The sequence below is a fragment of the Mugil cephalus genome, chromosome 19 (assembly GCF_022458985.1).
Source record: "Mugil cephalus isolate CIBA_MC_2020 chromosome 19, CIBA_Mcephalus_1.1, whole genome shotgun sequence".
Taxonomy (NCBI): domain Eukaryota; kingdom Metazoa; phylum Chordata; class Actinopteri; order Mugiliformes; family Mugilidae; genus Mugil; species Mugil cephalus.
In genome coordinates, this window is record NC_061788.1 from 3,205,297 (window position 1) to 3,225,649 (window position 20,353).

A 20,353-nucleotide genomic window follows, 5' to 3' on the forward strand; every position below is an offset into this window, starting at 1 on the left:
GTCTTGTCTTTGTGTCACAGGAACAAACAGAGAAAAGAGACTTGGAGGATAAACTTATTTATTTCACCTTTAAACAGGGCACATCTGGTGCCACGTCGTCACAGTACATGTATAAGTTGATCCCACAGCGTTAGTATGAACAAATTTACAAAAAGAAACTTTAATTACATTCAGCTTTAACGTCATGCTGAGAACTAGAAACGTCTCTTTTTTATTTATTTATTTTTTAGCTTTTCAGGTGAAAGATGTTCAGCCGGCGTGGCTCCACTCATCGGGCTTCACTTCGTCTCTCACACACAAACACAGCGGCTACAGATAAATCTATTTAAAGTATAAGAAAAACGTGTTTGTGCTGCTGAAATACGAACGGACGTGAACTCTGGTCTCGTGGAGCGAATGAGAACGGATTCAGTGTGCTTGGAAAGACTCGTCCTAGAAAAAGTTGGGTGATGAGTTTTTGTGCTGGAACCTGATCAGGTTGTTTAAGGTTCTTTTGTTCCTATAAAAACTCTTTTTTTTGAAATGAGATGGGAGGAGGTGAACGTCCCAGGAAACACTGACACATGAAACATGATTTAAATTAGACTGAAATGACATCTTCATAATACTAGAAAACATCCCGTCGGGGGGAGAACTCAAGTAACTCAAGAGCCGCCTGCTTCATTCATTCATTCATTCAGTACATGAGACAAAACTGAGCTGGTAAAGCAGGACATGAGTTTGGGGGGAGGTGAAGCCATGAGGCACTTCTCTAGCGATCTTTAAAGGTGCAGCCTTTATCTGGTCTGGATCCTTCTGCAGTCTCCTGTAACACTAAGGCATCTGGGCTCCACTCAGGCCTATTTACAGTCCATCACACATTCAAGCAGAAGCCGAGAGAAACGATGAGAGCGTCCCCGTCCCCGTCCCTCCTTCAGCACCGGGGGGGGGGACAACAGGTGTCTTCATGAGAGGGACAAGGAGACGGGGTCGAGTCTCACATCATAGGGCAGCGTGACGGCCCTCGGGACTCGTCCACCAAATAATAAAGCTTCTGCTTTTCTATCAGCTTTACAAAAAAAAAAATTCCTTACGCGTGAGCGTGGAAGCTAAAAAAAAATACTCTCCACTTTTAAATATCTAGTATTTTTATAAATTAAACCGAGCAGTGATCTCTGTGGATGGGAGGAAGCGGAGCCACGGGAGAATATTCTCTGAGTGTTTCTCAGTGGTCCGGGTCTAGTCTCACAGATGTTTGAAAGAAGCAGCAGCAGCAGCAGCTAGGTGGCGCTATCAGGACCCTAACCCGTGGCTAAGGAATAAGAGGGGGAGCGTAATAACTTTGAGGACTTTTTCTCTTCGTGGCAGCAGAACCTTTGTGGTGCAGACGGTCGGTCCTCAAAGCTTAAGGTGCAGTTCTGTCCTCGTGGAAAACACTGGAATAAAGAAATAAAAATAAATAAACACAGTTTACTAACCATGTTTTGTGTTAACTCTGGTGATCTTTGCGTAAACGTTAAATGAGACGTCTGCATCGAGTGTTTTTACCTGCGTCAGTGTCAGAATAAGATGGGTTTTCCGGCCGTTTTGTCCTGGACGTAGGAGGTGAAGCGCTTGAGGAACTTGGGGTACTCCCTCTTAGCCACGGCCCTGAGCACGGAGGCGGGAGCCCAGCCTCCAGGATTCACTGCACCACACGATAACAAACATAAATCAACATACATGTACAGGTAGCTTAGTTTAAGACACTTTAGAATATTTAAGTTGCAGGTTTGATACTCATCCTCACTGTTTCCAGCATAAAACTGGGACGAATGTTTAAATATAAATCTACTAGAACAGCTCAGAGTGAGCGTCTGATTTAGGAAACACACAAATGAATCAATCAGACGTGGAGCAGGCTGAAAACAGGCTGGACACCCACCATTGGCGACGTAGGTGATTTTACACAGGATGTTGTCTCTGCTGATCTCTTTGTCTCCCTCTGGTGGGCTGACCAGGGTCTGGCAGATCATGGCGATGTTGATTTTGGCTCGGACGCACCTGCTGCTGGGCTGTGGACAGAGGGGACGCGCCGTCATAAATAAGCCTCCGGGGTCTTTCCACATTTCTGTTGAAGCCTGATAAATAAAGCGCTCGCCCCCGGGGGGGGGGGGGGACTCACCTGGGCGTCTTCGTGATCCACGGAGAAGTTGCAGACCAGCCAGGTGTCCGGGTCGTTCTCATTGTTTGCCAGGACCTTCCTCATGGCGGAGAGGTACAGGACGTCCCTCTGGGACGCCGGCCACACCCGCTGCAACACACATTCAACCCGGTTCACATTCAAGTGACGCAAAAGCCGTCGGGAAACTTTAGACGATGAAATGTGGTTCAGCTTCAACTTATTAAATTAAAATCCTCTAATGGATGGATGGAGCAGCTTAGCTTGTACATTAGCATGTTAGCTGCTGGTCTAATGAATGGATAGACAGCTGCTAGGAATCAGCAGCTTAGCTTGTACATTAGCATGTTAGCTGCTGGTCTAATGAATGGATAGACAGCTGCTAGGAACCAGTAGGTTAGCTTGTACATTAGCATGTTAGCTGCTGGTCTAATGAATGGATAGACAGCTGCTAGGAATCAGTAGGTTAGTTGGTACATTAGCATGTTAGCTGCTGGTCTAATGAATGGTTGGACAGCTGCTAGGAACCAGCAGCTTAGCTGGTACATTAGCATGTTAGCTGCTGGTCTAATGAATGGTTGGACAGCTGCTAGGAACCAGCAGCTTAGCTGGTACATTAGCATGTTAGCTGCTGGTTTAATGAATGAATGGACATCTGCTAGGAACCAGCAGGTTAGCTTGTACATTAGCTGTTAGCAGTTGGCTTAATGAATGGTTGGACAGCTGCAAGGAACCAGCAGGTTAGCTTGTACATTAGCATGTTAGCTGCTGGTCTAATCTGTTAGCTCTTACCTTGTGCAGCTGATAGACAATCGCTGCGTTGTCAGACAGCGTCTCCACGACGTTGAAGTTTTCAATAGTGGCTAAAAAGAAGAAGAAGTAAAAACAGGTCACTTTTATAACAATAGATTATTATGTATATCGGTCTTGTTTATTTTATTTTTTACAGCCAGACGTACTCTCCCAGTCGTTGCGGTAGGCCGTGTCCCAGAAGTAGTGGCAGACCTCGTGGCCGGTCACCCCCTTCACTGAATGCGTGGCCTTCAGAGGGTCCAACACGATCCCGTTCTCCTCCACCTCTCTCCTGTAAACCTGGACACACGCATAAAGACGATTCCTCAAATAATCGGATTAAAATCCGTAGACACAGACGGATCAGACGTAGTTTTGAATCAATTACAACTTTAATTAAGCTGGAACTGAGTCGAGGCTCAATCTTCGTCCTGGACAGGAAGTAAACCTGCTCTATGTTATTTCATAAAGCTCCTCCTACCTTCATCTCTCCCTCTTCTACGACCAGCTGCCAGTTGGCATCTCCACCGACGTCCTGCAGGGAGTAGGTCATGTGACTCTGCACCATCTCCTCCACCTACAGCACAAAGCCGGGGGAATACAAAGAGGATATCGATCACGGAAACGACAACACAATAAGATGCTCGTACATCAGCGTTTGAGAACAGTCGATGTGCGCAGGGAACTAAAAGCTGCAGCCTCCTCTAGATTCTACACTTTTAAAGAATTCACACGGGGCTACGATAAAACTACGATCACGTGCGCTACTGAGCGGTTAGCATCTCCTCCTCACAAGCACATTAGCTGCTCGGCCTGTTCCTCTAATGAGCAGCATCTTGTGCCCATAATGCTGTGATGTTATGTTGCTAGGTAACGGGGCAGCCTGCATCCACAAATTACACACAACTGTCAACAGAAGAGATGAGACGAAGCAGAAAACCGTGCAGGCCTGGTCTCTGACATTTAGAAAAGGAGGAGAAGAACTGTGACTTTAACTTCAGCGAAGGCGTAGGAGAAGGAGATGATGTGAAAGATGATTTAAAAAGAAATATGTTGGGAGGAAATGGAGGGAATTATACTTAAATGTTAAAAAAAAAATGGCGACCGTGACGAGGTAAAGACAGATGGACAAAAAGCTTTGATGTATGTGGCAGAGAGAGCTCCACATTAGGGATGAATAGCTGATCCAGGCATTTTTAAAATGATTGGATCTTATAGGTATCAGGCTTTAGTCGAGAGTGAAGAAGAAAAAAGTAGAAGAAGAAGTAAAATCACTGCTGTGTGGAAGAACTTTACTCTGGAAAATGAAATCAGACAGAAAGAACTCTGTAAGTTATGTTAGTGTGGATGTCTGCTGAGGTGGCAGCAGGAGATCATCATTCAATAAACCCCTTCATGGTTTGTAAACAATGTGATGTTTTTTTGAGGGGCGGGGCTTAACTGGAGGCAGAACATCTCAAACACTACAGCCTGTAAACACTGGTTAGCATAATTCAGTTTTGGCAAGAATGGACAAGGAAGACGCATATTTTAGAGAATATATTTATACACTAACTCCCCAGGACTGTGTTATTTTAAATGATGAAGTCTGGTCTGTCTTTATCAAGTGAAGCGTCTCCAAGAAAGATATTACAAGAAGTAAGTGGAACCACTGTGGAGGGGAACGTAGTAAATGCAACTTCACCCCTGAAACATGCAACTAATGTTGCGTTGGCTCCAAAAATACAGCAAGGCGACATTTTCCCGGTTGATAGCGACAGTGTTCGCCTCTGTTTTGCCTCCAGCTAATGTTGTGACATCACAGTGACATAGGCCATGAAGGGCTTTATAGCACCAAAATAAATAAATAAATGGATTATGATGAGTCAACTCAAAGGCTGCACAACAAACACTGAACATTTAAAAGGAGAGAAATACTGCAGAGAGGGTTCAGGAGTTAGTCCAGCACATTCCTGGAGTAGAGTTCACAGATTCTTCTGGAACTATGCTACAAGCCTCCATCTCCGTGCTACATCAACTCTGACAGGAATATTTATTGGACTTAATATAGTGGCACGGTGCAGGTGTGACGTAGCAGAATAAGCAAGATAAGAAAAGCCTTTATGAAGCTTCGAGGGGGGAGGAGGTTTCTTTCTATAAAATCAGATCGGCCGATACTGAATATTAAAAGATCGGTATCTGATCGGGATGTAGCGACTCAATGCAACTACAGAAAACACAAAGCAAATAGACAAACACAAGTGAAATATTTCCAAACGTTGAAGAAAAGGCTCTGAATAAATGTATAATTTCTATAATAATGTCTTTGATTTAGAAACTAGTGTTTTAAACAGATGTTAGACGTGTTAGCATTGTCTCGGTGCATTATTAACAGCGGGGAGTTTAAGCTTGAAGCTGCTGCAGCGCGTTAACAGGATCCTGCAGAATATTCCTGAATAAGCGGATGCTGTTACTGTAGCTCCGTGCAACCATGGTGACGGTGTGAGCCTCGGCAGGGAGTTACCTCTGTGCTGAATCTGTGGACATCGTGAGGAGGGGCCATGACTATGAGAGCAGGGGAGGGCTGACTATGAGGCTACGGGGGAAGACGGAAAGGAAAGAAAAAGGAAGGAAAAGAAAAAAGTTACAAAAGCATGAGATGTGCAGAAACGGGGGAGAAGTGGAGGGGGAACGATTAGAGGAGCTCGTGGCGTTTGGACGAGCGGAGGAAGCTTTTAAACAACCTTGTCGGAGAATCTGTGTGTGCCGGTGCTGGAGTAGACGTCTCCAGGGGGGACGGGGCTGGATCTCTGCAACCTCGTCTTCTCGGTTTGACACTAGACACAAACAAACAGAGGCGGCTTCATCATAAGCTCCGGTTCTGTTCACATGGCAATTTAAATTCAGAGCACGGCCTCGCTTTCAGCTGCACGTTTAACATAACCAAAGCATTTAGCGCTATATACACTAATGTATGGAATGAATGCAGTCTGATTTTACTTTAATGGAATCAATATATAACCATAAATATACTCTAAACTCTGGACTCATCACAGTAACTATCTCTGATTTAACATGTGAACGCACCTGTGACATTCTGTCTTTCTAAAATAGTTTTCAAATATTTTTCTTTCTAATTTTGGTGCAGAAGTTCCCAGAAACGTGGGTCTCTTGTTTGTAAGAAGCTTTGCTTTCACTTTTCTGTCCAGTTCATCACTAACCAGCTCAGTTTTTATCCTGAGGTAGTTCTGGTGCAGCTTGGACTAAAGTTTTGGGTCATTATCTTGCTGTAGGATGAAGCTCTGACCAACTATACCAGAGGAAACTATGTCCTGTACTAAAACTTTTTTGCAGTGTATATAAATACTATAATAAATACTAGTATTTTATCTTTTTTTTTTACCTGTTCTTCTATTTTGTCCTGTCGGTCAAGAGCAGCTTCAACCGCGTCAAAGAATTCATCCTCGTTGATGAGGCTGTTGGGACCTTCCTGCCAGTAGAGTAAAAAAAAAAAAAAAAGAACATTATTTCAACATTTCCTACAGAATTTCAAATTTGCATTTGTGAATTTCACATAACGTCACCTCATAATCAGGACCTCCGAAGTGAGACTTCTTCTTCAGCTCGTTGAGTGCTGATTTATAGCTCTCCTCTATCCTCCGCCTCTTCTCCATCTCCTGCGCAAACACAAAGAGCTCAGTATTAAACAGTAGAAATCCCACTATTTTAATGGAAATAGAAGAAACATTTACAAACCTTATCCACTCTCTTCTGCCAGCTGTCCTCTCTCTTCACCATGAGGTCGATGCAGTGGGACAGGGTGGCCAGGATCCCGGCGGTGGTGGCCTTGAACGTGATGGCCTCACCCTTAAAGTCTATGCCATTGATTCCCTTGGGGCTCAGGGACTGAAACACTGCACACAAGAGAAGCAGAGGAGGGATACGGTGAAGTCACACATGGCTGACGTTCAAGAGCACGAGTCTGGAAGCGTAACGAGAAACCGCAGAGGTTTTACGAGCGACTTTTTATCTGTATCCGTAAAGAAATAGTTTACGCACGTTTCTCTTTGCTGCCGTTGTTGTTGTTGTTGTGCAGGAACTCTCCATCGGTTCGAGTGTTGGGGAAATCGTCTTCATCGTCCTCCACGACTGAGAAAAAAAAAAAAAGTAAAGACTCAGAGGGAATATAAAAACACTAAAAGGTGGCTCTGACACACATTTCTTTCCCTGTAAGTGTCAGGGGTTCAGGGCAGTGGCCCATAAAGGCCCATTCACACTCAGCTACAGCGCAGGACACCATCAGACTGACAGGCCTCCGCTGTGCTGGACAACATGACAATGGTCTGGGTTCATCTTCAGAATGGAGAGAGAAGGGGGGAGGAGAGGAGAGGAGGGGAGAGGGAGGTGAGGAGAACAAAAGCAAGGCTTCATTCACTGCTGCCATGAACAAATGTTCATCCAGCCGACACAGGGTGAGGGCGAAGGGGTTCGGGAATATCTGCCCTCTGAGTCACGACACTCAGACTCAGACTCAGACTCATTCCTTAAGAGGCAGATCATATTTCTCCTCAACTCCAAACATTTTCATACTTGATATATAGAATATGAACAATAAAGTTAGACATGTGGAGAAGATTTCTGCTCATTTGTGCTTCACAGAATAGAGGGTTTGTATTGACGTCACTGTCGCCCAGGGCCACGCCCCCTGAGTGGCAAAAACACAGTGAAACGTATCAGTAAATACAGAGAAACCAGGAAAAATGTGGATTATCAGATCAAATTAAGGACAAATGGACTCAACAAGGATCCATATGAACTAGAACGGATGTAGAAAAGTGGATTAGCCTCAGTTTCAGTTAGTTTTAGGTCATTTCAGTTCTGATACATGTAGCTAAATAAAAGATGCTAACGCTAAGAGCTTTACTGAGAAGTAACATTAGCCATAAAATACTGTAGCGTTAAAAGGACGACGAGGAGTGATCACAAATATTCAGTTTATTGGTATTTACTTAAGAAGTAACTTCAGGTCTGACTTCATCTAAAAATACAGCATAAATTAATATTAGCTGACACTAAATGAACCACAACACCAGGTTTCTGTGTCTAGATTCCAGTTGTTTCTTCTAATGCAGTGATTCATTTACTTCTCTGTTCTTTGGTAGATATCAGTAAAAATATAAAATATATGTGACTGCTTTTCTAATCTGTTGGTTCAGTCGATCACACAACTGCTCTTCACCTTTTTTAAATTAATTTTACAATGTAGACGCTATTAAAGCCTATGATTCAAACTAATGCTGCTAATCACACATTCAGTGGCTGTAACCACGGACACTTTGGTTGCAATTATATGTCATATATATGACCCTCTATTCACTGAATGCTCTTTATTCTTTTTGTTGAGAATCAGCACTTATTTTATTTATAAAATGCCTGAAACATTTAGTTTTGATCTGGAATTAGTCAACGTTTGAGGTTAAAAAAAATGCTCTAGTTCTAAATTAGCACTAGAAACATTCAGACCTGTGAAGTGTTCAGCGTGGGTGCATGTGTTCTTACTCTTGTCTCTCTGCAGCTCATCCTTGGACACGGCGTCTGCACAGCTGTCAAAGTACTTCTGCAGAGTGTCCACCTGCCTGCACAGGATGTCTCTGAACGTCTCCATCTCCGCCAGCTTCTCTCTCAGGCTGTGGCCCTTCTGACGAGACAACGAAGACACAAATGTGGATTTGGTTTATATTTCCACAGATTTCCGCATGCACGTGCGGACGTCTCTTATCCGTTCCTAATGTGTGTGCCCGACCCAAAGCGGAGGCCGGCGAGTCCTCGGCTAGAGTCAACACGAGCCAGAAAGCTCACCTTGAAGGAGGAGGTGGAGGTGGCCGAGTAGCCGCTGGTGGCCGACGTGAGAGACAACATGGAGCCGTGTCTCCTCAGACTGGACTCTGAGCCGTAACCAGAATCAGCCTGCGGGAAAAAAACACACGCAAAACAAATCAGTCATGTTGTCAAAAAGCGGTTTAATGGAATACTTTATAATTAAATCTCAGTGATTAAGACAACGTGCAATTTGGCGTTGATTCATTAAGCAAAAGAAAAGCTGAACCGCGTGATGTCCTCAGCCTTGTGACACATACACAGCTTGTGTTTTCATGCACCTGTGAGTTTGTTTTAAATGTCAAAGATTCATTGATATTTACTGATTTTAGGACGGCTTTTATATTAGAGCACGGTGACAGGAACAGATTCACCGACCAACCGAGCACAGCTGAAACATCAACTGACTTCCTGTAATCCTAACTGGTTCCCCTTTCCTCTTGCATAACCCGGCCTGTCCCTCAAAATAGATGCTGCTGCTGCTGCTGGTGGTGACAACAGCGGAACAGAGGAAACAAAGACGTGTCCCTTTAAGAGACGCTTGCAGTTTTAATCCACCAGGGGGCAGGAAAGGTTGAGCGCACGTGACTGGCGTTAAGAAGAGCCAGGGGTAACTGTCGGTCAGTGACCAGAAGTGGCTCTCGTCTGCGCTCACATGGATTTCAGTCACTGCTGTTCGCCCTTTAGTCAACATACTGCTGCCCCACTGACTTCATCAGCCCAGATAGCGCAATCTGACTGTGTGCATGAGTGACACTAAATCTGTTTGATGACAAAAAGAAAATCCAAACAAGCAGAGGCTTCTTTTTTTGCAGCTACAGTGCAAAACACAAAAAAAGGAACATTTATCAGATGCCGTTCCAGTGGTATGAGGTTTATAGTAATACCCACACACATGCACATGTTCTTAAGCTGCATGCAGGAGATTAAAGCACACAGAACCCCGGTGCATCCTCGACTTGTTGACGTTTTCCTTTTTTTTTTTTTTCCACACTGTAAGAGCAGCGGTGATGTGTTCGCCGTAGTGTGTTGTGTCTCCCTGGAGACGACGTTCGCTGAGCGCTGTGAGTAATACGGGTTGAAAAGGGAAGCGGGGGCCTTCTAGGAAGAAGAGTTCCGAGCGGTGACTCATAGTGGGTGGGATGGTCGGTATGTGCACAAGACCCACTCCCCCTCCTGCTTTTCTGTGAGTCACTGGATGGGTGAGAGGGGGATTTCCCAAATCAAGCACCATGAGGGAGCAGCACCAGTTAATGCAGAACGACTCAAAAGTGTGAGCTGCTTTTCCCCTCAGCTGTGTCTCGCAGGCTCTTTCTCCTCTGGATGTTATCTGGAAATTACTTTTCTCTTCCATCTCTGGTGAGAATAAAGCCACAAAGGCTGAATTACTCAAGTCCCGTGGGATTCTTTACATCAATAATGCAAAACACCATTAAGATCCGTGAAGATTGTGTGTGTCTTGTGTCTTTTACTCAGCTACAACCTGCTACCTCTGCCCACTGTTTCCTCTCCTGCCAGGTGAACAATGAACCCTCACTCCTGAAGTGTGTAGTCTCACACTGCACTGATCTTTTTAAGCAAACACTAAAGCGTTTACACGTTGGCTGTAGCAGGCAGACTCTAGATTCAGGGCAGGCCAACCTCGATTTCTCTGGCACCGTCTCAGACACGGTTATCTTTTGGCCTTTACTCATGCATGAGTTAAATGTTTCTGGGTGAAAAGGGGTCAGACTGACCCCAAGCAAACTCCAAGGTTGAGATAACTGTGACCCAAGAGAGTCCCTGTGCTAACAGCCCCAACACGAGTTACTAGAGGTTTAGCAAAGGTATATGTCAGTGTTAATGCATCCTCTGTATGTATCTTTTTGGTGCTAGGAATAAAATTCACTGAGAAGACTGAGGAGGACGTTGAAACAAAGGTTTGGCCTTATTTTGAATGTGATAACAAGGAAAACGATGAAGGAAGTGGACGGGGCGAATTTGCAAGCAACATGGTATGAAAATAATATTCTGGGAGCACAACTAGAGGTGGCGTTAAGTTTACGGTGGCGGAGCTGATGGTGGAACAGCAGCACACGCTTCGTTTGAGAACCTGTAAATTCAGAGAGTTTAGAAAAGGACAAAAACCTGCAGGTCGTCAACACAATGGAAAACAAGGGCTGTGTTCACATGCTCAAAACATGTTGCAATGTTTTTACAGACACAGACGTACAATACTATTTAGCAAGAAAACAACTGATTGACATGAGAACTTGATCTTATTGGATTAATCACAGGTTTTCTCTTCATTTAAATGAAAGATGTGTTATCGCTGTTTTCAGCAGGTCACAAAACATTTGTGATCACGGTGTTTCGTGATGATATCATACACCTATGTGCAATGCAGAATACGTGCTTCAGCAAAACAATTCACGCGTGAGTGCGAGTCAGATGATCACAGACACAGAGTACTGAGCTAAACACAAGTGCACCAGAACTGTTACAGTCCTGTAGAGTTGCCAAATAACGCACCAGTGGTGGAGGGATGATTACTGTTCCCTGGACTCCTCCCTTCTCTCTCCTCCCTTCTCTGATACTCTAATAGAAACACACACACACACACATACAGTAAACACACATTCCCAAGGAACAACCTTCTATGAGACGATGCTAATTTGGTGCCATCTGGTTTGTTTCGATAGCAGCGGGTTTATTATCGGTGTCAGTGTCTCACCCTGTGAAGCTCGATGGAGTCGATCCACTGGTGTCTGTGCTCGGGGTCCTGAGCTCTCAGGTACCACACGCTGTCGTTCACGCTGATGTCCAGCCGGCACTCGTCGAACTCATGAGGCTAGAGGGAGAAACACAAAGAAGAAGGACACAAAAGGAATTAGGTTAATCAGTGTGTGTGTGTGTGTGTAAAATGAGGCCAGTTACGGGAACACAGCTGTGATGATACTGACACACATATCTCAATTTTTTTCTTCTTATAGGCGTGTGTGCGAACCACCAGCCATTAAAATGACACTCCCTTGCATGTGACATGGGGTGCGACAATCTGTTTCACCAACTGGAAACATGGCAACGCACCACGCAGTCAGAAATGTCGCCTATTTGGGCCGATCCACGGGTCTCGAAGGCACCGGAGACAAAGAGGAATGCACCAGACAGCGTCCTGGAGGAGGAGCGGGGGCAGATAACTGGCCTTTTAAAGCATTTTGCAGAATGGAGCATATTCCTAATAGCCCTCCAGTGAGCCGTCAGCATCGTAAAACTGCTGCGCTGGCGTAGCGAGCAGTCAGCATCTGTTAGCGTGTGTGCTCGGAGAGGGCGGAGGCGGTGATAGCAGCGGTATTTACCTGTGTGGTGTTTACCAAAATGCATCAGGCCTCCTGAAAGGACGACTCCAGAGCGAGTCAAGGCTCAGACCGCTCTCGAGGTCTAATTGCACCCAAAGAGCAGGCTGATATACGAGTCTGGCTCGCTGAAGCGGAGTCAAGGACGGAGAACGGAGAGCGGCTGCGAGACGGAAACATACTAAATGAGCAGAGGCTGCAGTTTAAAAGTGTGAGCAAGAGAAAAATCATTCCCCTGCATTAACTGCATTAGCCACAAAACAATATCTTACACTGCGGAGGGCAGACGGCCGAACGGCTGCAACGTCTGCAAGAACCTCTACAGGCCACTCGTTTCACACTTTAAGTGAGAGATGAAGGAGGAAGTACAGAAAGGAAATAACAACTGTAGTGTTTAGTTAAAGCAATTATTGATTTTTTTTTGCCTTTGCAAATCAATCGTGGTATTGTGAGGGAAAACACTGTAATTATAACGTATTGATTATTCCTTTCTACCGACTCTATTTAATCCACACAGGATTAACACTACTTACAGCGTGATATTCTCTGGGAGAAGCTAACGATTGCACGCTGGCAATACGATACCAAACCATCACTGCAGTGAGCTGGCAGAGAAATAAATGAGCTGCTATAGTGCGTTTAAGAACGTTTCACTGCTAGACTGTGACTTGGCTTCGCTGCCCGACATCTGGGCGACATCGAGGCCGAGACCAGATGCTCCGTGTCAATGCGAAGAATGAACACAGAGACCTCTCCCAATCAGACGCTCATTTAGGAGTTTCCAGCAGCGCTTGGGCAAGATCGAGAGCGGCGCCGGAGACCGAGAAGAGGAAGGACGAGCAGGGGAACGAAACAAGCGCGATGCAATTTTAACCCTGTATCCGTCATAAGTCATTTCCACCCACTGACCGGTCGAAAACGAAACACATGATTTTTTTACCCTCCCGGATTACGCAAACTGAAAGTAAAAGAGTTCACGACAACAGAGAAAACTAAACCCCCAGATTACGTGTTTTTTAAAGTGTCACTTGCTACGATTTGGCTCGTGTTTATTACTGACTACTCGTAAGCAGGGCACAGGAATGGAGGCCAGTACTGAGACGGTTGGAGGGATCCAGGGCAACAGTGAAGGATAAATCCGTCACTGGAGGGCTGCGTTGTAAGTCAACATGAAATCAGTCTGGGCTCTGTGTGAAAAACAAGCAGAACAAGAAAAGAAAAAGAATATATGGAGTGTTTACATTGTGAGTCTGTCTGCTGGTGCTGTGCTGCTGGAATAACTTATAGCTTTATGCATCTGTGCACAGGGGAGAAATGGATGGAGGGATATTTTAGATGGGAATGCGGTTACTTGGTACTTATCTATGTCTTTGTCTCCAGTGGTTGTCTCCAATTATAAGGAAGGACAGGACCGAAAGGGAGGGGACAATATGTTAAAAGTTTTATTTTATGTAGCGATCTGATGAGACAAAACAGCTCCACAGTGTTTTCTTCAAACGTAAACATCCTACAAAGCTTCAAAAAGACTCTTGTTCTGTCGTCTCCCTTCCAACCTTTTCAGAGCTGGTGTACGTGTCTGCAGTCACAGAACCAGGGACCTGAATGGACGCGAGCACACACGCAACGACAACAAAAAACTTCACCTAAAAAACCAGCGCAAACACTGAGAAACCCCCCGAAACACTGCACTGCATTTATTTCCCCGCTAATTTCTACAAGTGCAAACTGTATAATTAGGATATATGCAGAGGAGATTCAGGCAAATATAGTGTCTTGTTCCTTCGCTTTGCTGCCAGGAAAACATCTTTGTGGAGATTCTCTGAACACTAAATCGGGATCTCTGTGGAGGAAACACTGACTCACCAAGTGGTAAGAACGAAACATAAGGAAAGGGAAGGCTAAGTCAGCGAGGGCGAAGAGCCACGTTCAGTCTGTCAAACTCACACACAACAAAGAGAAGACGACGGCGTTTGACCCTCTAAATATCCCCCACTACAGAGGAAGTCGCATGCTACGAGGAAGAGTCACATTTCTACCGTGCTCGACGTCACTTTAACCCGCATGTGACCTTGTTTCTATGATTTAACCATGTTAGTTGGTTAGACACGGTGAGGTTACGCTGAGAAGGTCACATCCAGCGGCTTCGCTTTTGCAGAACTTTAAAAATAATTCAATCAAAACCTGCTGTGAATCGCATCTGAACTACTCGGTGATTCCAGTGAGAGAGGGAATCACAACTAGGCCAGTGTGCCCTTATTAACGGACCATGGATCTAAAAATGGCTTCGGTGCCTGTCAGCCTTTTGTGGGTACAACTGAAAACCCACATTTACACCAACAATGGTGAACGAGACAGGGTAAATATCCGAGGCAACCATCACTGTTTTTCCTTGTTTATAAACCACCGTCAGTCTACCACTGATCAGCCATAACATTAAAACAGCTTGTGACAGCTCAGTGTTCTGCAGGGAGACGTGACTTCCACTTGTGTGGCTGCTACTTAGCACCCACTCAGAACAGACGAAGCACCCCCACCCCACTGCAATGACACCACAACCACAGCAGGATGCAGCCCGACACAGACAAACACACAAAAACACACTTTAAGAACAATTCACCAGATCCCAAAATGATCAAGTATCTGTGGGATGATCCACAGATACTTGATCACCTCAGAAGACCCATGTCCACTGTTTAATGAGTCACAGCTGTTTTGGAGGGAGACCTACACAATGTTAGGAAGGCAGACATAATGTTCTGCCTGATCGTGTGCATCTTCTAAATGTTAATGACATTTAACTCAGTGTTCCCTTAATGCAAAACAAACAGGGCATCGATGAAAAGCCTCGAGAGTGGACTCTAATGCATGCAGGGAGGCAATAAAATTATCCTAAAAGCCTCTGACAACTTCTACGAGTTTATATTTAGTCAACCGAGCGATTAAGGAGAAAACTGAGTGAGTTAATGAGTCACTATCTGTGAGCCACTGAAGGTACGGCACATAGGAAAATGAATTATTAACATTAGCCCAATGCTACAGTTTCAGATTCCAGCTAAATCTCCCGATTAATCCACTCAAAGATGATGCGGCTTTACTCAATAAACTGGCTTTAATTAAGTGGTAAACACCGGGGCATCCGGTTCAGTTTAAGTTCCCCAGTAACATCCAGTATCCAGGGTACGACACCAGACGTGGAACTAACAGACACAGGAACCACTGCAAACGTAACAGGGGAAGAATTCAACTGAAACAAGCTTCATCTCTATCGCGGATTGTTACACTATGATCATTTACTATTTTTTGCAGAAAATGCCCCCGAGCACCGTCTCCCGTTGTTCTTTTCACACGTTCTCTAACAGGTTACTACAAGTTTCTCAACTGCAATAGGTGACAGCCGAATGACTCACGTTGCAACTCAGATCAGCGAGTTCCCACTGAACAAAACACATAACACACACGTGTTCGCATCAACTGTCTCGCAATGAGACTCTCTGACCGGCCTCAGAATTGTATTTTTTTTAACTATTGCCATGACATGACAACATGACAAGACTCAACCGAACGGGAAAGTGAGTTTCAAAATTGTGAACATTTTATTTCTGAGCGTGACGTAAATGCAAATCGGCTTTCATAATAGAAGAGGACATGGCTTGTGTCAGCAAACTGTTGTTAGTGGTTTGGAGGTTCAGGTACCACAGATAGAAAAAAATGAAGAATGTCTGCATTGAAAGAGGCAGGAACGCACTCACTGGACGACCATCTCCAGCTATAACGGTCTATTATTTACGCCCTGGACTATTCCTGCATATTCCTGCTAGAGTGACAGGTGACTACAGCCGAGCGCCGGCACACAAGTTAATATTTACATACGCTGGGAATGGATGAAGCTGAACAAATACAGCTAATAGAAAAGCCTGCTTTACGCGGCCTGGGAACAGTCACTTATTCATTTCCCTTTGCTACTGTTTGGATAGAGAGACGCAGCTCGAGCTTTTGTCAGGGACTGACCGGGCTTTCCTCTGAAACATAATGAAAGGTGAACCGCTGCACATCCAAAGCTGAACACCGTTGACACGTTTTGGATTTTCATTTTTCTGCGCCTAACGCAGACTGACGGCTCAGTCGAGTCTTTGGATGAGTGCGCTCCTCACAATCTGGAGCTGCCTCTGTCGGACCGTCCTATACAGGCGCTCGTGTCTCATGACGGCCTTTCCAGTAAAGCGTTACCACACGGCACGCTGTGTTTTTAAACTAGAAAAGTCACCTGACAAGTCATTTATCCTCCAGCAAAACTTGGGACATAATCAGGAGTTGTTTGTTTGGAGAAAAAAAAAAAAAAGAAAACTCCAGAACTCCAGGGCTCAGCTTCCCTTCTGAACTCCTTCGTGAATTTAAGAGAAACATATGGTGGATGCCTGACGTCTGATTCACATCACATATATATATCAGATGCCAAACTTCTCGAAACCATGTGAGGGGCTGAGGGAGAAAGAGAGAGGGGTGGGGGAGGATGCCTGTGGTTGCACAAACGTCTTAAGATTTTTCATATGTGCCATCAACTTGTTTCATTGCGACTAAAAAACTACAATTTGTGTTGGTAAAATGAAGATTTCTTTTAATACAGATAAAAAAGTTTTATGTGGGATTATTGAGTTTAGTGAAATGTCACTCCCATAAGACAACTAAATACATTCAGTGCATTTTAAAGAATGTGCAGTCGGCGTAACATTTCCCAAGTCATTCTAGAGATTGTCAAGAGTCACTCAGGCTTAAACAACGAGTGCGATGACTCCTCGCTCTTCGCTAAAAAGCAGCCGTCTTTCACAAACAACAGCGGTTTTTCTCGCAAGACGTTTCTGCCAGCATTACACAAGTGTAACAGAAGAAGAACTTTATTGTCGTTGCACACGAGTTACGACAAAATTTTTGGTTTGGCAGTAATCTCTACCGGCAGCTCGAGGTCAGGGGTTCAGAAAGGACGACTTCGAGGCAAAGAATGTCAACAGTACTCACAGTAATAACAGCTTTGGTGAGGCAGAGGGAACCCCGACAGCCGTACTCAGTTTCATCCTGGGACTTGTAGTAGCTCAGTGTGTTGTTCTTCAGCACAACCCAACGGTCCTGCCAGCCGTGGATGTAGTTTGTCCACTGAAAAATAAAAATCGCTAACATCAGTTTCTCCGTATGTTGAGGAATACTATATGTTTGCATTAGTCAATGAAGATGCTAGGTGTTAGCGAGGCTACCACTTCAGCGCACTTGTATATTTGCAGGTTTGTGGTATATTTACAGACAGGAATGCTGTCTGATCTAATAGGGCTTGGTTTTCAAAAAAAAAAAAAAATTGATTTCTTTCACTTGAAAGACACAATATCGATTCCTCCGTCCACAGGGGAGAGGGAGATCCAAAACTAGATGGAAGCCACCACTCGAGAGAGCAGCAACGTCAGGCCTGAAAGCTGAGACGTGGCAGCGTTTCGGATTTAAAAAAAGAAGCATGACAACAGAGATGAGCTGGACAAACGCAAAGTCATACGCGAGATGTGCCAAGTAAAGGTAAATACTGTGGAACTACCGATCAGTTCCTGAAATCGCTTGTTATGAAACTGAAATACGTTAAGTCATAAGTCAATTGACTAGTTTCGGGAAAATCAGCTGTGACGTCTATGATCACTGGATGCAGGATAGTTATCTCAGTTTTTATTTAACATCTAATACAGCATCATCTGTCAATGTTGCAAAAACTTCAGTAAACATAAAAACTAAATGCTTAACCTGAGTTGTCTGCACTTGTTGGGGAAAACCTGAGTTGGAACAAGTGGGATTTTCATGTGTGGACTCAATAATCCCAGCGAGACCTATGACGTGTGCGGGGCTCAGTATGATCGAACAGGTGAGCCTTTCTCGTCTGTGGACCTGCCTAATCTCACAATGTGCTTGGTTAGCGGGTCAGCGTGCAATCTGTTTACCGACACCCAGCGTGCGGCCAGATTAATGCCACATTAGCTTGGCAGCAGATTACCGAATTAAAACCGTGGTCGCTTCGGCCCAAAAAAAACAGTCCGACGCGAGTGGGCGCAAGCATATGGCAAAGTAGGCTGCCGAGAGTTTGTCCAGCGGCGGATTTAAACGGCCTGTTTACCAGACTGCAAACCAATATTTACAGTATGACTGGACATCTGACCGTGACACCGTTCTGTTCTGTTGAATGTGGATGTTCAGCTTTAACCTTTGAAATTGTCTCTTTCATTGTCAGTAAACCATAAGTCTGCACAGAGGACAGCAGACAACAATGACAGCTTCCCCAATTGTTATGAAATACGCGTCCTGCTTCAATTGCCATAGTTTCCATTAACAAAAATACTGTAAATATCTTGCTGCAATATGTGTAAACACCTTCCTCTTTATAGTTATTTACGTACACTGGTACAGAGTGTGTTTTAATTCAGATTATCCATTTATCTGTATCCTGCCTTGTATGTGTAATGACAATAAATGATTTAAAAAGGTTATTACAACATCATGAAATGAATGGACAAAAGAGCAGGTTAGAGGGGGATATTAAGAGTTTATTTTAGCTAGCTGTGCTCATTTATTTAAATAAAGGGAGGGGGGGCTTTTCCTTTTGCTCCAGTGGAGATTAGTTTCTGCTGCAACCCTGGAAATGTTGCAACACTCTGGATGTCTCTTTCCTGAAGCAGCAGACATGCCATGATTTGTCATAACATTACGGGCACTGCCTACCTTTGTCCGTGGCGTGTAGACAGACGCCTCCCTGGATGTTTTTTTTTTTTTAGAGGAGATATTATTGTGTTATTGTGGGTGCAGCTCTTACCTTGCTGAGGACTCCGCTGAACTCCCCAATTCCAACGGGATGCCCGGGCTCCTCTCTCGGCTCCAGATCCTCCTCAGACCCGGAGGAGTTCCAACTCTGGTTGTCTGACATGTTTCTCAAAAACGACGAATTACTTAATTAAACAAAAAGAAAAAAGAAAAAGAAAAACAATACCAACGTGGCATATGACGGAACTTATGACAAATATTAGTCGAGCTGCGTGGACATGAGTGACGAGCAAAAAAAAAAAACAACAAAAGCAACAGTTCACAGAATTATGCTGTGTTATCACCAACTAATATGGCTAAATAGCTCCGAGTGTGGGAGGAATTAACCGTAAATAGCCGAAGCTCTCGACGGGATCGATAACTATCTCCCACCGGGTGAATTAAAGTGCGTTAGCGAAAGAGGCGGCGGCGCATTTTTAAATAGTCCAGGTTGTCCGAGTCTCCGTAACGGTAGCTGTCAATTCGGCTACACCGCCCCTTTTTTTTTTTCCTCGGCGTACACGGAGTCCCAGAGGTAGCAGGTAGAGGTAGAGGATGAAATTTAGATTAAAAAAAAAAACGCGCTCGGGGGAAAAAAGCTTCGGCGCGGTGTGTGACTCAAATCCGCGGCTGGACCCCTTTTTTTCCTTCAGAAAAACGCCGAAGCCGTGTTGTCCGTGCGCGTTTCGCTCCGTGAACTTGTGACAGCTCTCCAGCTCAACGCCATGTTCAACTGACGTACCTCGAGCTTCTTCTCCTCCTCGGAGGGTGTTGCGGCGCGTGTTCAAACTTGCGTAGTGCGCATGGGCGCTGCCTCCGGTGACGTCACCAAATCCAGGCTTTATTTGGTAACAACGCCCCGCCCCCCCTTCCCTCCCAGTTTGTAGTACTGAAAATAGAGCGAGGAGCATCCTGCTAGAAAATACACGTAGGAGTACTAGGAAATACACCGAGGAGGGTACTAGGAAATACACCGAGGAGGGTATCATGGAGCAGAGTGAGGCGAGCTAGAAAATCTCCATTTTGTTTCTTAATTTTGTGACTAAATTAATTAGTGTGAAGGTCTGGATAGCGTCATACACATGCACCTTATCTCACACTGACATACACATATACCTTTTGTATTTCTATATTTTAATATAATAATAAATATCAAAGTGTTAATATGATAATATATTAAAACTCTGCTACTGTAACACTCTAATAATAATAATCTAATAATCTACCTGCTGCTGACTTACTTATATGTACATATGTGCAGCTCTATTTTTGTTTTATTTCATTTTTATTTTTTAATAGTGTGCATTCTCTTGTTTTTTTTTTTTATTGCACTACTTAAGCCAGGAGCTACCACTCAAAAATTCATTATGTTCTCATTTAATGACAATAAAGGATTCTTGATGAGTCT

General features: G+C 44.4%; 1 protein-coding gene across 7 annotated transcripts; it reads right to left on the bottom strand.

The window, feature by feature from the left end:
• Positions 1-41: 41 nt before the first annotated feature.
• On the bottom strand, positions 42-19,711 carry LOC124997023 (ceramide transfer protein-like). Of its 7 annotated transcripts, none has more exons than XM_047570506.1 (19): positions 18,959-19,711; positions 17,137-17,271; positions 11,502-11,618; positions 11,300-11,365; positions 8,771-8,878; positions 8,471-8,606; positions 6,971-7,060; positions 6,668-6,825; positions 6,496-6,588; positions 6,315-6,401; positions 5,656-5,748; positions 5,436-5,507; positions 3,414-3,509; positions 3,100-3,232; positions 2,933-3,003; positions 2,144-2,272; positions 1,904-2,033; positions 1,528-1,666; positions 42-1,415 (listed from the first exon to the last, which is right to left on the bottom strand). In XM_047570506.1, exons 1-18 carry the CDS (start codon positions 19,067-19,069, stop codon positions 1,539-1,541), a joined length of 1,953 nt encoding a protein of 650 aa, XP_047426462.1. In that variant the 5' UTR covers positions 19,070-19,711; the 3' UTR covers positions 42-1,415; positions 1,528-1,538. The 7 variants fall into 7 exon arrangements, with proteins under 7 accessions (XP_047426462.1, XP_047426461.1, XP_047426465.1 ...); XM_047570505.1 differs by having other exon boundaries at positions 8,471-8,609; positions 18,959-19,710; XM_047570509.1 differs by lacking the exon at positions 11,300-11,365 and having other exon boundaries at positions 18,959-19,710.
• Positions 19,712-20,353: the final 642 nt, after the last annotated feature.

Excerpts from the sequence above, each read along its gene's own strand:
- LOC124997023 (XM_047570505.1), bottom strand. The coding sequence starts at position 19,069 with ATGTCAGACAACCAGAGTTGGAACTCCTCCGGGTCTGAGGAGGATCTG. Across the intron at positions 11,366-11,501 it reads ACTCCATCGAGCTTCACAGG|AGTATCAGAGAAGGGAGGAG; the intron begins GTGAGACACTGA and ends TGTTTCTATTAG. Across the intron at positions 5,749-6,314 it reads AGGACAAAATAGAAGAACAG|TGTCAAACCGAGAAGACGAG; the intron begins GTAAAAAAAAAA and ends GTTTGTGTCTAG.